A 14,754-nucleotide genomic window follows, 5' to 3' on the forward strand; every position below is an offset into this window, starting at 1 on the left:
CACACACACAGCATGAAACCCCTAGTAGGGAAATAAAAAAAGAGTCAAATAAAGAGGTACAAAAAGCCTTCCCAATCCACAAGTCCTTAACTATGATTTACTAATTGTCAACCTCAAAACTGATAGAAGCCCATTTGACCTTTGGATAAAAAACTACATAACCGCCATTATTGGATCACCCGTCAAATATCGGAGATCGGCTCCTTTAGTCTTTAAAACTAATATGTCACTTTATTATTATTCCTTTATTCAACAAGGTTTGTTAATTGAGAACCAATTCTCATTATCTCAAAGCCCATCTAGTGACTGATGCTGGAAATTAACGCAAACTAAAGCAAGACGGTGCAATGCATCGTGCATCTGGTAAATCAATGTGTCAACGTTGTCATTAAATCTGTCCCTATCAAGTAAATCAATTATTATTTGGGAAAAAGGCTAAAAGGAGAAACATAGCCAAGAGGATGTTCTGGGAGTGAAAACTCCTCTCTCCACTTGACTCGTTTCAGTAATCACATTTCGTTATTAGACTGCTCTCCCCCCGGTTAAACTCGGATCTGATGCTGCTGTTGCCGAGGTCCAAGATGCCGTGCTCCTGGCTGGCGTAACCATGGTAGTAGTCGAGGGGTAGGCTCGGTTGCCATGGAGTTCCCCGTTGTGGCTGACGTGTAGGCGGGGAGGTGGGAGGGGAGGGAGGGCTCCGTTCCAAGGGGAGCTGGCACAGGAGACGCCCGAAAAGGAGACCCCGGGCCTGGCAGTGGCGGTGGCCGTCCCTCCCCCCACTCCAGGGAGACCATGGGGGTCTGCTGAACCCAGAGAGGAAGAGTCCTCTTCCTATCGATAGCAAGATAGAGAGAGGGAGGGAGAGGGGAGAAAAGGCGGAATGGTGGGTGGGAGGGAGTCAGAAGAGAACGCGTGGGGAGAGAACGTCACACAGGAGGGGATAGAGGAGGGGGTTGGGGGAAATTTTGCAGAGAGGGAGAGAAGAAAAATGGGTTATAAAGTAGAGGAATGAGAAATTCCAACAGAGATGAAAGAAAAGAAAGAAAGACCCCACAAGAAATCACAGGACAGAGACAAGGGAGGGGGGGGGGGGGGGGGGGGGGTTAGGGTTGAGAAACAGGGTCCTGTTCCTTAGGCACCCAATGGAAGAAGACGGACTGATATACCTGGCCTGATCCAATAAGAAAAGCTATTTTTCATTTTCCGTTGCAAAACAATTTTTGGTTGTATGCCCTAATGAACACATCCAGGTGTAGTCCAACCATTTGTCTGAGGCAATACAGAGGGACTATAGCCTAAGCTGGCAGTAGCGACCTTTCCCTTCATGTAATGGGATTGATAAAAGTCAGTGTTTGTCATTTAAATTTGAGAAAATGTAGTTGTCAATGGGCTTCATATCAGTGACACCCTAACAGTGTTGGCTGCCATAATTCACTGAATACTGTGGCCTCATATGCACAATGAACAAGTAACGCTAGACATGGCCAAGTTACGAAAAGTGTCACGTGGGCCCTGAGTCTGGTTGAGCGGGTAATGCTCTCGCCTTTGGATCCATATACGTTCCCCCCATGGTGGGGATCCCGATTCGATCCTGAGCCCTACACATTTGTACTCCATTTATGCTGTCTCCCTGCTTCCGTTACTATCCTTTCTCAAATAATAAAAGAAAAGTGTCATGTTTAACCTCTGTTTGGATCATCAACAACTCATGCTCCTGATCAATCAAAACCACTGTTTCAGGCATCTGGCAGATGCCCTAAACTCATCCTCAACACAGGGATGGATGCATGGAAAACTACCATTAGTCATGCACTTACAAAAATAAATAGCCCATAATGGATGTTTTATTAATTATTTCCTATAAATATGTATCAGTACACAAATATGCTAATGTGTTCACCCCACCACCCCAAAAGAACTCATGAACATAAACACAAAGGCAATACAGTTAGAATAAAACAACAACCAAAATCACAGGTACAACGGCATGTGAAATAATGCTACATGAAAACAGAAATTCACATTACCCACAACCCTCTAGCAAGAAGAAAACCCTATTTGCAACCATTCAGACAGTGAAGAACCTAGTGAAATACCCTCTCCAGGAAAAGGGTTGTTTGAGTAGAAAAAGTGATACATAGAACCGTTGCTCACTTTTAAGCTTTAATATAGCAGATATTGTGAGTTCTATCAATGTCATTGTTTGCATCATTTCTAATCCCCCTTATTTAAATGTTATTTTTCATTTTTTTACCCCAACCCTGTTTACTGTCAGTGTTGGTCTGACACTATCAGTGCAAACCACAGCTTCTTACAGTTGTACCATGGTAAGCTACTTAAGGCATTTTGTTTTCAGAAATGTAGGGGGTATATTTCAGTAGTGGAGTGTTGCATACCTTTACAAATAAACATATAGATGCCAGGGCCCCATTTTCCCTGGCCGTACACACTACACAGTGTGCAAAAACTACCATGTAGCTGGATCAAGGGAAAGCTAGCCTGGAATCCAAACTGAATATCTCTCTGTTTCAATATTATTTCACTTCACTGGTTCAGTCTGGCCATGCTTTCATTTAAACTGTTTGTGCCTACATCTGTAATGAGGGCATTTTGCAAAACAAATCGTTCAGCGATTGGATCAAATACAACCAATCAAAAGTTGTCCAGTTGATAAAACTCAATGCTCTAGGACTCAGTAGAATATGCTGCAATGCATTGCAATACCGCTATACTTTACCACACCATTCAACCTTATACATCCGGTCTACTCCATCATACAGTAGATGCCATTCACACCAACTTTGAGTTAGAAATGCCTCAATATGAAACCTTTGTCTTTTGTCAGTGGTGGTAAAAATTATATAATGTAGTGACATTGTGCCCAGACAGACATTCAACAGCTTACATACAACGGAACAGACATGGTGCACATATATATACAGTACCAGTCAAAAGTTTGGACACACCTACTCATTCAAGGGTTTCTTAATTTTTTGACATTGTACAATAATAGTGAATACATCAAAACTATGAAATAACATATGGAATCATGTAGTAACCAAAAAAGTGTTAAACAAATATATTTTATATTTGAGATTCTTCAAATAGCCACCCTTTGCCTTGATGACAGCTTTGCACACTGTTGGCATTCCCTCAACCAGCTTCATGAGGTAGTCACCCTGAATGCATTTCAATTAACAGGTGTGCCTTCTTAAAAGTTAATTTGTGGAATTTCTTTAATGCATTTGAGCCAATCAGCTGTGTTGTGACAAGGTAGCGGGGGTATACAGATGATAGCCCTATTTGGTAAAAGACCAAGTCCACATTATGGCAAGAACAGCTCAAATAAGCAAAGAGAAATGACAGTCCATCATTACTTTAAGACATGAAGGTCAGTCAATACGGAAAATTTCAGTCGCAAAAACCATCAAGCGCTATGATGAAACTGGCTCTCATGAGGACCGCCACAGGAATGGAATACCCAGAGTTACCTCTGCTGCAGAGGATAAGTTCATTAGAGTTACCAGCCTCAGAAATTGCAGCCCAAATAAATGCTTCACAGAATTCAAGTCACAGACACATCCCAACATCAACTGTTCAGAGGGGACTGTGTGAATCAGGTCTTCATGGTCGAATTGCTTCAAAGAAACCACTACTAAAGGACACCAATAAGAAGAAGAGATTTGCTTGTGCCAAAAAACATGAGCAATGGACATTAGACCAATGGATATTAGACCAATGGACATTTGTCCTTTGGTCTGGAGTCCAAATTTGAGATTTTTGGTTCCAAAAACGCGGTGTGGGTGAACAGATGATCTCCGCATGTGTAGTTCCCACCGTAAAGCATGGAGGAGGAGGTGTTATGGTGTGGGGGTGCTTTGCTGGTGACATTGTCTGTGATTTATTTAGAATTCAAGGCACACTTAACCAGCATGGCTACCACAGCATTCTGCAGCGATACGCAATCCAAGAATGAGAGTGATGGAGTGCTGCATCAGATGACCTGGCCTCCACAATCCCCCAACCTCAACCCAATTGAGATGGTTTGGGATGAGTCGGACGGCAGAGTGAAGGAAAAGCAGCCACCAAGTGCTCAGCATATGTGGGAACTCCTTCAAGACTGTTGGAAAAGCATTCCAGCTGAAGCTGGTTGAGAGAATGCCAAGAGTGTGCAAAGCTGTCATAAAGGCAAAGGGTGGCTATTTGAAGAATCTCAAATATAAAATATATTTGTTTAACACTTTTTTGGTTACTACATGATTCCATATGTGTTATTTCATAGTTTAGATGTCTTCACTATTATTCTACAATGTAGAAAATAGTAAAAAATAAAGAAAAACCCTTGAATGAGTAGGTGTGTCCAAACATTTGCCTGGTACTGTATATATATATATATATATATATATATATATAGTATGTAGTCAATTAAACAAATTCATCAATGTAAAGTGAACACCGTTGTAGATGTTTCGTCATGGGTTTTTTCAAGGGAAGCTGGTGTTGAGAAACTGGATTGGGTCCATATGTTATCAAGGCCCTTTATGGGGTTAAGTATGTTAGTCTTTTTTGCCACAGGTACGTCATATCTGGGTAACCCCGTCATATCTGGGTAAGCACGTTGCAGAGTAGCAGGTTTCCAAATGCATTCCACTTGCTACATGCTGCCACTACTATTGTAAAAATGGCACATATGACAGACCAGTGAAACCATATTAAACCATGTCGACGTACACACCATAGACTTATAGAGACTAGAAGACACTCTCAGCCATACAGACAAATGGACAGACCTGCTCTCTGAACATTCTGGGCTTGATTTCAGGAATGGCACTCACTCTCAACTCATCCTCCACAGCCATCAGCCTGGAAAAGAAGGAAACAATGTTTATTTTAGAGAAAGCTACAGAGCCACGATTCAGTTTCTTTCTATCATTTTGGCTCCCAACATTATCCTTTCTGTTTATTGAAACAGATAAGATATTCAGGGAATTGAAATTCCCACAAAAGTAAATGCTATCTAGCCAATTGAGCAAGCAGACATTAACCTTCTTTCTTGTCTTGTTTTGATCGAGCTCACCTGTTGATAATGCCTTTGATTTGGCTGTCCTTCTCCAGCTGCTGCTGCCTCAGCATGCGCTCGCTGTCATCCAGCCGGTTCTGGTACTGCGATAGGATCTTGCTGGTCTGCTGCTCCTGTGAAAGCATCCTGCGCTCATACTCCTCCAGCTTCCGATGGGACATTATCAGGCGCTCCTTCAGAGAATGGATCTCCTCCTCATATTCCTTTACCTGGCAGAGAGATGGCAGGAGAGGGAGATCAATGCTCTGGAATTCTGGATACATTGGCATATATTAGGCAGACCCAGCACCAGGATAAAGGGACTAAGGAGGCAGCTGAAATCGGGGGCTACATATTTGGGGGTTCTTGTATTGGAATTATATTGAATTCTGCATATATCAAGCTATACCACAATAAACATAACGTTTAAATGCAGAGACTCCGAGATCATTGAGTGCTTTTGAAGTGACAGGTTGGCGCGAAATCTATAGCCTATCGCCCCTGCACTGTATCAGCGTAAAATAGGGGCCTTCTAGCAGTCGTAAGGACAAAGATTCAGCAGGAGGCAGGCAGGTAGAGTTGCAAATGAGTGTTGGATTTATTTACACAGCACTGGGACTTTACAGTGTCCCAAAAAGTTTTGGGACACTGTAAAGTCCATGGAGAATAAGAGCACTTCCTCCCAGCTGCCCACTGCACTGAGGCTAGGAAACACTATCACCACCGATAAATCTACAATAATCGAGAATTTCAACAAGCATTTTGCTACGGCTGGCCATGCTTTCCACCTGGCTACCACTACCCCGGCCACCAACTCTGCACCCCCCGCTGCAACTTGCCCATGCCCCACCTGCTTCTCCTGCACACAAATTCAGACAGCTGATGTTCTGAAAGAGCTGCAAAATCTGGACCCCTACAAATCAGCTGGGCTAGACAATCTGGACCCTTTCTTTCTAAAACTAGCCGCCGAAATTGTCGCAACCCCTATTACTAGCCTGTTCAACCTCTCTTTCGTAACGTCTGAGATCCCCAGAGATTAGAAAGCTGCCGCGGTCATCCCCCTCTTCAAAGGGGGTGACACTCTAGATCCAAACTGTTACAGACCTATATCCATCCTGCCCTGCCTTTCGAAAGTATTTGAAAGCCAAGTTAACAAACAGATCACCGACCATTTCGAATCCCACCGTACCTTCTCCGCTATGCAATCCGGTTTCCGAGCTGGTCATGGGTGCACTTCAGCCACGCTCAAGGTCCTAAACGATATTATAAACGCGATCGATAATAGACAGTACTGTGCAGCCGTCTTCATCGACCTGGCCAAGGCTTTCGACTCTGTCAACCACCGCATTCTTATTGGCAGACTAAATAGCCTTGGTTTCTCAAATGACTGCCTCGCCTGGTTCACCAACTACTTCTCAGATAGAGTTCAATGTGTCAAATCGGAGGGCCTGTTGTCTGGACCTATGGCAGTCTCTATGGGGGTGCCACAGGGTTCAATTCTCGGGCCGACATTTTTCTCCGTGTATATCAATGATGTCGCTCTTGCTACTAGTGACTCTCAGATCCACCTCTACGCAGACGACACCATTTTGTATACATCTGGCCCTTCATTGGACACTGTGTTAACAAACCTCCAAACGAGCTTCAATGCCGTACAACACTCCTTCAGTAGCCTCCAACTGCTCTTAAACACTAGTAAAACTAAATGCATGCTCTTCAATCGAACGCTGCTGGCACCCGCACACCCGACTAGAATCACTACTCTCGACGGGTCTGACCTAGAGTATGTGGACAACTACAAATACCTAGGTGTCTGGTTAGACTGTAAACTCTCCTTCCAGACTCACATTAAGAATCTCCAATCCAAAGTTAAATCTAGAATCGGCTTCCTATTTCGCAACAAAGCCTCCTTCACTCATGCTGCCAAACATGCCCTCGTTAAACTGACTATCCTACCGATCCTTGACTTCGGCGATGTCATTTACAAAATAGCCTCTAACACTCTACTCAGCAAATTTGATGTAGTCTATCACAGTGCCATCCTTTTTGTCTCCAAAGCCCCATAACTACCCACCACTGTGACCTGTACGCTCTTGTTGGCTGGTCCTCACTACATGTTCGTCGTCAAACCCACTGGCTCCAGGCCATCTATAAATCACTGCTAGGCAAATCCCCGCCTTATCTTAGCTCATTGGTCACCATAGCAGCACCCACCCGTAGTCTGCGCTCCAGCAGGTATATCTCACTGGTCATCCCCAAAGTCAACACCTCCTTTGGCCGCCATTCCTTCCAGTTCTCTGCTGCCAATGACTGGAACGAATTGCAAAAATCTCTGAAGCTGGAGACTCTTATCTCCCTCACTAACTTTAAGCATCAGTTGTCAGAGCACCTTACCGATCACTGCACCTGTACACAGCCCATCTGAAATTAGCCCACCCAACTACCTCATCCCTATATTGTTATTTATTTTGCTCTTTTGCACCCCAGTATCTCTATTTGCACATAATCTCTTGCACATCTAGCATTCCAGTGTTAATACTAATTGTAATTATTTTGCACTATAGCCTATTTATTGCCTTACCTCCATAACTTGCTACATTTGCACACACTGTATATATATTTTCTATAGTATTTTTTTTGACTTTATGTTTTTTTTATATAACTCTGTGTTGTTGTTTTTATCGCACTGCTTTGCTTTATCTTGGCCAGGTCGCAGTTGTTAATGAGAACTTGTTCTCAACTGGCTTACCTGGTTAAATAAAGGTGAAATAAAACAATTAATTAAAATAAAATAAAATACACTGAGTATACAAAACATTAAGAACACCTTCATAAACCTCAAAATAGACTCACCCTATCCATGCGTGACTCATCCATGCTCTTGGAGTACTCCTTCAGCTTAAGGTCCTCAAGGTTCGATGAGCTACGCAATATTTCGATGTCGGCAGAGAGGTGTGGCATGTTAGACACCCAGGCCACAGTGCGCTCGTTGGGGGTCAGGGTGGAGGGGGACTGAGAACCCTGAAAGCAAAGAGGCAAGATGATACAGGAAGAGGCTCAGAAATCGCATGATCATGCTATCAAGACTAAAAGGTACTCCTATCTCAGAAAGCTTGTGATTTGTTCTAACCTGTTACATTTACATACATTACATTTACATTTTAGTCATTTAGCAGACGCTCTTATCCAGAGCAACTTACAGTTAGGGAGTGCATACATTATATTTTTCATACTGGCCCCCCATGGGAATCAAACCCACAACCCTGGCGTTGCAAACGCCATGCTCTACCAACTGAGCTACATCCCTGCCGGCCATTCCCTCCCCTACCCTGTGCCAATTGTGCGCCGCCCCATGGGTCTCCCGGTCGCGGCCGGCTACGACAGAGCGTGGATTCGAACCAGGATCTCTAGTGGCACAGCTAGCACTGCGATGCAGTGCCTTAGACCACTGCGCCACTCCAGGCGCAGTGGTCTAAATTACTAGCTAAACCAGCAACACTTTTCTGTGCTTTTTGGTTGGCTATCCATTTTCTACATGTATCTCTTTGGACTGACCTTTGGACAAGTGCTTCGATTTTTACAATATGCCTGTAATGTTCAAACAATAGCGTTCAATACATAATCAGATTTTCTTTGATGTTACATTTACATTACACTACATCATTTTTACATTATGCAAAACATGTAGGGAACTGGGACCAAATATAGATTTGGTTAAAATCGAACACAAATTACATGTTCATGACACTGAAGTTGTGACACAGGCTAAGCTTCCTCAGTGATCCCTCATCCTAAATCAGCTGAGATTCTGAGAATCACAGAAGTGTGATTAATATTGGCCCTGGTTATTAACAGGTTTGATTTCACATGTAGCCGAGGTGGTTTGTGACGAGTAACCTTGCCTGAGACCCAGAGCTAATGCCAAGGCTTTAGTCTCAGTGGACTAACATGGTTCCAACACAGAGCCCATGGCATTCCAGCAATAGACCTGTTTATTGACTGTAGGCTTGAGCAGGTGCTGCTGTGGAGGCTGCTGCTGCTGCTGCTGGGGCTGCGGCTGAGGCTGCTTGGTGCTCTTAGTTGGGGTGTCTGTGGTCTGAGGCTGCTTGGTGCTCTTAGTCGGGGTGTCTGTGGTCTCTCCGTTGCCCCCTTGTGGCGCCCCCTGGCCGTCCCTGGCAGAGCTCGACTGGTGTGGGAGCCCAGGGGCTGGGCTGTCAGACTGTTTGACGGACAACTGCTGCTGCTGCTGTTGTTGCTGTGGCGAGGGCTGCCTGCCGCCAAAGCTGGAGTCGGGCGACTGGAGAAGGAGGTTCCTGCTCTGGGGGCGGGCCTTGGGAGGGGTGGAGGTAGCCCCGGGGCTGATGGACAGCTGGGATTTGAGGCGCTGCGGGGGAGGCGGTGCTACGGAGCCATGATGGACAGAATGCACGGTGGAGGGGGGAGTGGCCAAGGAGGTGGGAGTGCCCGTGCCTGTGGCCGTCTGAGAGGTTATTCCCATAAGAATCTGCTGCTGGAGATTCTCCTGAGAGAGAGAGGGTGGGCGGGAAAAGGAAAAGAGGGAGACGGAGGGAGGGAGGGTGGCAGGAAATATTTAGAAAAAAAAGATACAGTATTTGAGATCAAATACTATAGGAGAGGGAGAGAGAGGGAGAGAGTGTAAGAGGAGAGACAAGGAAGGAGATGAAGACTGGTTGTGAAGTCAATTTAATTGGACAATCCCTTTTAATTGGACAATCCCTTTTAATTGGACAATCCCTGTCTAACTTGTTTTTCAAGCGTCTACTCATACAAACAATAGGCAGATACTGTACATTTCACTATCAATGCCTCTAAAAAGTGACTGCTGGGTGATTTCATTCTTGTCAATTTATTTTGAAATGAAATATCAATTGAAATCTATGATGGGGTTTATTAATGCAACAGACCGCAACAACAGTCTGCAACAGCCTGATTGCTAAATGTAATGTCTACATGAGGTGTTACATGCATTGTGTGGTGTATGTTTAGTATGAAGAGATGTATTCTTGTTAACGTGCACTTAGGCTCTGACAGTGTCATCGTAGATGCTGCTACCGGAATGAATAAAGTTGAATTGAATTGAAATTGAATTAGTGATATTTTCCTGGAATACCGACCTGCACTTGCAGCGAAAGCTGGCGCCGGGCGTATTCAGTGTTCTGGTTCTGCCGCGTGTAGTCGTCACTGTAGCTGTGCGAGTGGACAACACTGGGCTGCACCAGACTGCTCTGTGGCCGCAGGGCCGACAGGTCCTCGCTGCGCGAGAAGCCGCCTTGGCCGAACGCTCGCACGTAGCCCTGTTGGTGGTTGGAATTGTCAAGCTCCGAGGCCAACAAGAGCGGAGGGGGAGGCTGCTGGGCCTGAGGACGACTGTGGGGCTGACCCCGAGGGCCGTCAGCAGCCAGATGGAAGAGGGGGTTCTGGAAGGAGAGGGGGAAGTGCATGGCGGCTGCCGCATGCTGCTGCTGCTGGGAGAGAGAGTCGGTGGGACCCCCCATGTGGTGAAGGGGTCCCCCCATCTGGCTTAGCCTCAAGCCGGAGCTCCCCGAGCCACCGGCGGACATGTGGCCTCCCATGCGAAGCGGGCCGCCCAGGTTCCCAAAACTGTGGCCCAGGCCTGCTATGGAGGCCTGGGAGGAGTTGAGCATATCGCCCACTGAATGGAGGTTGGAGATGCTATTCATGCGTGAGTCCTGCAGGTCCATCATGGACACGCTTTTGTTAACACTGAGGACCTAGGAGAGAGAGAGAACATAACCTGTCAACTGGAATAACCTATTATTATGTCACTTATAATAATGTTCACTATTTAGTGATTGGGATCATTCATAACTACATTTTGAGGTAAATTACAAGTTGTAATATACACTGAGTATACCAAACATTAGGATCATAGCGTTCACCTGGATTCACCTGGTCAGTTTATGTCATGGAAAGAGCAGGTCTTCTTAATGTTTTGTATACTCAGTGTATGTGTCCAACTCAAAGTTTTTGTTAGTAAATTCACTGCTGTCTGTTAGTGGCGATAAATCGATGCATCAAAGTTTACCTTTGGGTCTGGCTCAGTGATATCAGAACTGCTTGTGCAGTATGCAGGGCTGGACCGAGCCAAGGGGGGACGGGTCACGTAGAAAACGTCCTTTGAGCCGCGGGGGTCTCGTTCTGCAAAGCTTCCCATGCTTACGTGAGACGATAGGACCCCACCCCCAGATAATCCAGAGGTTGGGGAGGGGAGACGGGAGATGTCTATTGAGCTGGGGATGATCATCCTCATTATCTATCATTGTTACCATTGTCAGGGGCTGTATTTTAAAGCTATACTACAGTGTATATTTTAGGTCACCCCCAAGGCTCATACCCCACCTCTCTTTGCATCAACATTGTTTGTTTACAAAGACTCAAACGACAACCGAAAGCATCAACAATGAAATTGTACAACCATAGCTGTTGGATTACGATAAAGGTGAAACAGTTGTACTAAATGAATAAGGCATTTATAACTTATGTTTTTCAAGAATCAATGCATATCAATTGTTAAATGACCATTGAACCTCAAGAAATCTTACACAGATTGTGTGTTTAAGTCCAGAGCAGTTACCTGTTGAGGTCCCGCATCATGAGGCTCTGGAAATCGGATGATACCAGGCGATTGAAGGAGGGCCGTGTGATGAGCCTGTCCTGCTGCCTGTCTGGCTGGTGGCTGGCCTGCCGGTGGAGCTGGGGGTTCCTCAAGGCTACACTGATGTCATTCAGCAGACGTGGCAAGGGACCAAGCTTCAGAATAGCGTCCTGGGAGACAAAGCATAATGAAAAAATGGGACTGTTTATCCCCAATTCTGCCCTTTCTCCTGAAGTGTCACTTGTTCACTTCCATTCATGGATTTAAAAGGAAAATACTGTTATAAGAAATGTGGTGGAACCTCTATTTAGCGCAGGGCTGTTAATTTCCAGTCCTGGAGGGCCAAAACCCTTCTGGTTTTCATCCTCTCCTTCTAACCAGGGACTGATTCAGACCTGGGATACGAGGTGAGTGCAATTAACTACCAGTTAAAAACAGAAACGAGAAGTGTTTCGGTCCTCCAGAACCGGACTTGAACAGCCCTGATCTAGCCCATGCCTCCACCAATTCCATGGTTATAAATGAGTGGGGAGGAGTGCATAAGTGTACAATTCTGGAGAAAGGACTGGGAATTGGGATACAGGGATTATGGAGAGACTCTGGCTACATCTGAATAGTCTAGAGTGGCTTCTTTTCCTCTCATTCATCTACACTGAGGTGAAGGAGCTGAGCAGGCGAAAGCAGATGTCAACCATATTGCTATCACCTGTTTTGTGTTCTCAGAACAGTGCACATGGAGGAAGGGAGACAAAGGGAGGAAGCCACTGTAGACTATTGAGATGCAGCCACAGGCTCAATTAAAACAAACGTGTTCAGTCGCTCACTCCACTCATTGATTACATGGGGAATCCCAAGAGTTGGAGGTGTCCAATATTTCAGTTGAGGTGTAGATTTTCCAGATGTGTCATTTTACCCTACTGTTATGATTTTAGAAAAGGCTTGCTTATTTTGATCTCAGACAATTAAAAGTGATTTTCCTTCCCCTCATTCACTCCCCTTTCAGTTTCACTTAAATTATATTTACCAGTTCTCCAAAACATTTGCATGCTCCCTCTAAAATGGATTCTGCCTATTTAAAGTGAACAGAGTGAAGGGAGCCAAAATATAAATGGAATTCAGTCAAGTGAACAGCGGGAGTGGAGGGAGTGAAAATACAAATGGATTTTAGCCAAGAGGTGGTGAGAGAAGAGGCGTAAAGGGGTAGGGGAGGGAAACCAGTAGCAGGAGGTATATCAGCAGAAGAAAAGCTTATTAGATCTGTATTACAGCCACTTTATATTTATTTTTACACTTCAAAGACGCAAATAGAAAAAGTTACTTGTTTGCGATAAAAGGCATGCCTAATGCCTTGCTGCTTCACTAACATGCTCCTCCTCATGTGGCCAGTGTAGCAGGCAGCATTGACAACAGCAGGAGTGTAATCAGTCGTGGCTCAAGCCGTGAAAAAAAATGTGGCAGGTGTTGCTGTTACCTTGCTCAGCTGGAGATGGGAAAATATTCAGCAACTCTTGGAGGACAATGGAATTTGTCCTCAAAAACACTTATTTATTATCAAAACGAATGCATTTAGGATGCAATATCCCAAGGAAGGGTACAGTATACGCCAAAACATGTTGGTTTTAATAATAAATAAGTATTTTTAAGTCAACTTCCATTGTCCTCCAAGATTTGATTTAATCTTCCTTTTGCCCTTCGGTTCATGTGTGAAGCGACAGTTTTTTTCTTCATGTAATGGCACGGGTGATGATTAACCTTGCCTGAGACCTGAAGACTATGACCAGGCTTTAGATTCTGCGGGTTTACGCATGTGTGTGTTGTGCAGAAGACCAGGGTTCGAACCTAGGCAGTCACATTCCACATAATCTCGTTCCCAGACAATTCTGCCCAAATCCCCCAAGAGTCTGGTGGACCAACACGTCAAACTTGGCCTTCGTTAGCAAAAAACTTAGGCATTGGCTTAATCTACCAGCCAATCATCTCCCACAACACCTTCCCCCTACCCTGTAGGTGTCTTGTGCCAGGTCCTGCCTCCATTTGGAGACACGCCTTACAGTCGTGTGATTCGCTCAAATTAAATGATGACAAATACTTTACTCAGTAAGGTCACTCCCATAGAATTCTATGGTCACTCCCACTAAGGCCAACTTTGAATCGTTGATGTCCCAGGCTTATACAGTGCCTTCGGAAAGTATTCCGACCCCTTGACTTTTTCCACATTTTGTTACATTACAGCCTTATTCTAAAATGGATTAAATAAAAACATTTCCTCAGCAATCTACTCACAATACCCCATAATGACAAAGTGAAAACAGGTTCTTAGAAATGTTTGCAAAAAAAGAAAAAGAAAAAGAAAGAAATGTATTTACATAAGTACTCAGACCCTTTGCTATGAGACGCGAAATTGAGCTCAGGTGCATCCTGTTTCCATTGATCATCCTTGAGATGTTTCTACAACTTGATTGGAGTCCACCTGTGATAAATCCAACTGATTGGACATGATTTGGAAAGGCACACACCTGTCTATATAAGGTCCCACAGTTGACAGTGCATGTCAGAGCAAAAACCAAGCCATTAGGTCGAAGGAATTGTCCGTAGAGCTCAGAGACAGGATTGTGTCGAGGCACAGATCTGGGGAAGCGTACCAAAACATTTATGCAGCATTGAAGGTCCCCAAGAACACAGTGGCCTCCATCATTCTTAAATGGAAGATGTTTGGAACCACCAAGACTCTTCCTAGAGCTGGCCGCCCGGCCAAACTGAGCAATCGGGGGAGAAGGGCCTTTATGGTAGAGTGGCCAGACGGAAGCCACTCCTCAGTAAAAGGCACATGACAGCCCGCTTGGAGTTTGCCAAAAGGCAATGGAATACTGGGGATTCTCTGGTCTGATGAAACCAATAATTAACTCTTTGGCCTGAATGCCAAGTGTCACGTCTGGAGGAAACCTGGCACCATCCCTATGGTGAAGCATGGTGGTGGCAGCATCATGCTGTGGGGATGTTTTTCAGCGACAGGGACTGGGAGACTCGTCAGGATCAAGGGAAAGATGAACTGAGTAAA

General features: G+C 44.9%; 1 protein-coding gene across 1 annotated transcript in view; it reads right to left on the minus strand.

Moving 5' to 3' along the window:
* Positions 1–522: 522 nt before the first annotated feature.
* The window catches only part of LOC311122784 (ras/Rap GTPase-activating protein SynGAP-like), a gene marked incomplete at its 3' end in the record, with an annotated part of 64,687 nt that continues 50,455 nt past the window's right edge, over positions 523–14,754 (minus strand). The window contains exons 13-20 of the mRNA XM_084158103.1: positions 11,676–11,866; positions 11,127–11,331; positions 10,195–10,812; positions 9,048–9,581; positions 7,913–8,080; positions 5,078–5,289; positions 4,791–4,863; positions 523–831 (exon numbers count right to left, since the gene is read on the minus strand). Coding sequence (XP_084014229.1) covers positions 523–831; positions 4,791–4,863; positions 5,078–5,289; positions 7,913–8,080; positions 9,048–9,581; positions 10,195–10,812; positions 11,127–11,331; positions 11,676–11,866 — 2,310 coding nt within the window. The remainder of the gene's footprint in view (positions 832–4,790; positions 4,864–5,077; positions 5,290–7,912; positions 8,081–9,047; positions 9,582–10,194; positions 10,813–11,126; positions 11,332–11,675; positions 11,867–14,754) is intronic.

This window comes from Coregonus lavaretus (genome assembly GCF_964263955.1).
Source record: "Coregonus lavaretus genome assembly, chromosome: 3".
Classification (NCBI taxonomy): domain Eukaryota; kingdom Metazoa; phylum Chordata; class Actinopteri; order Salmoniformes; family Salmonidae; genus Coregonus; species Coregonus lavaretus.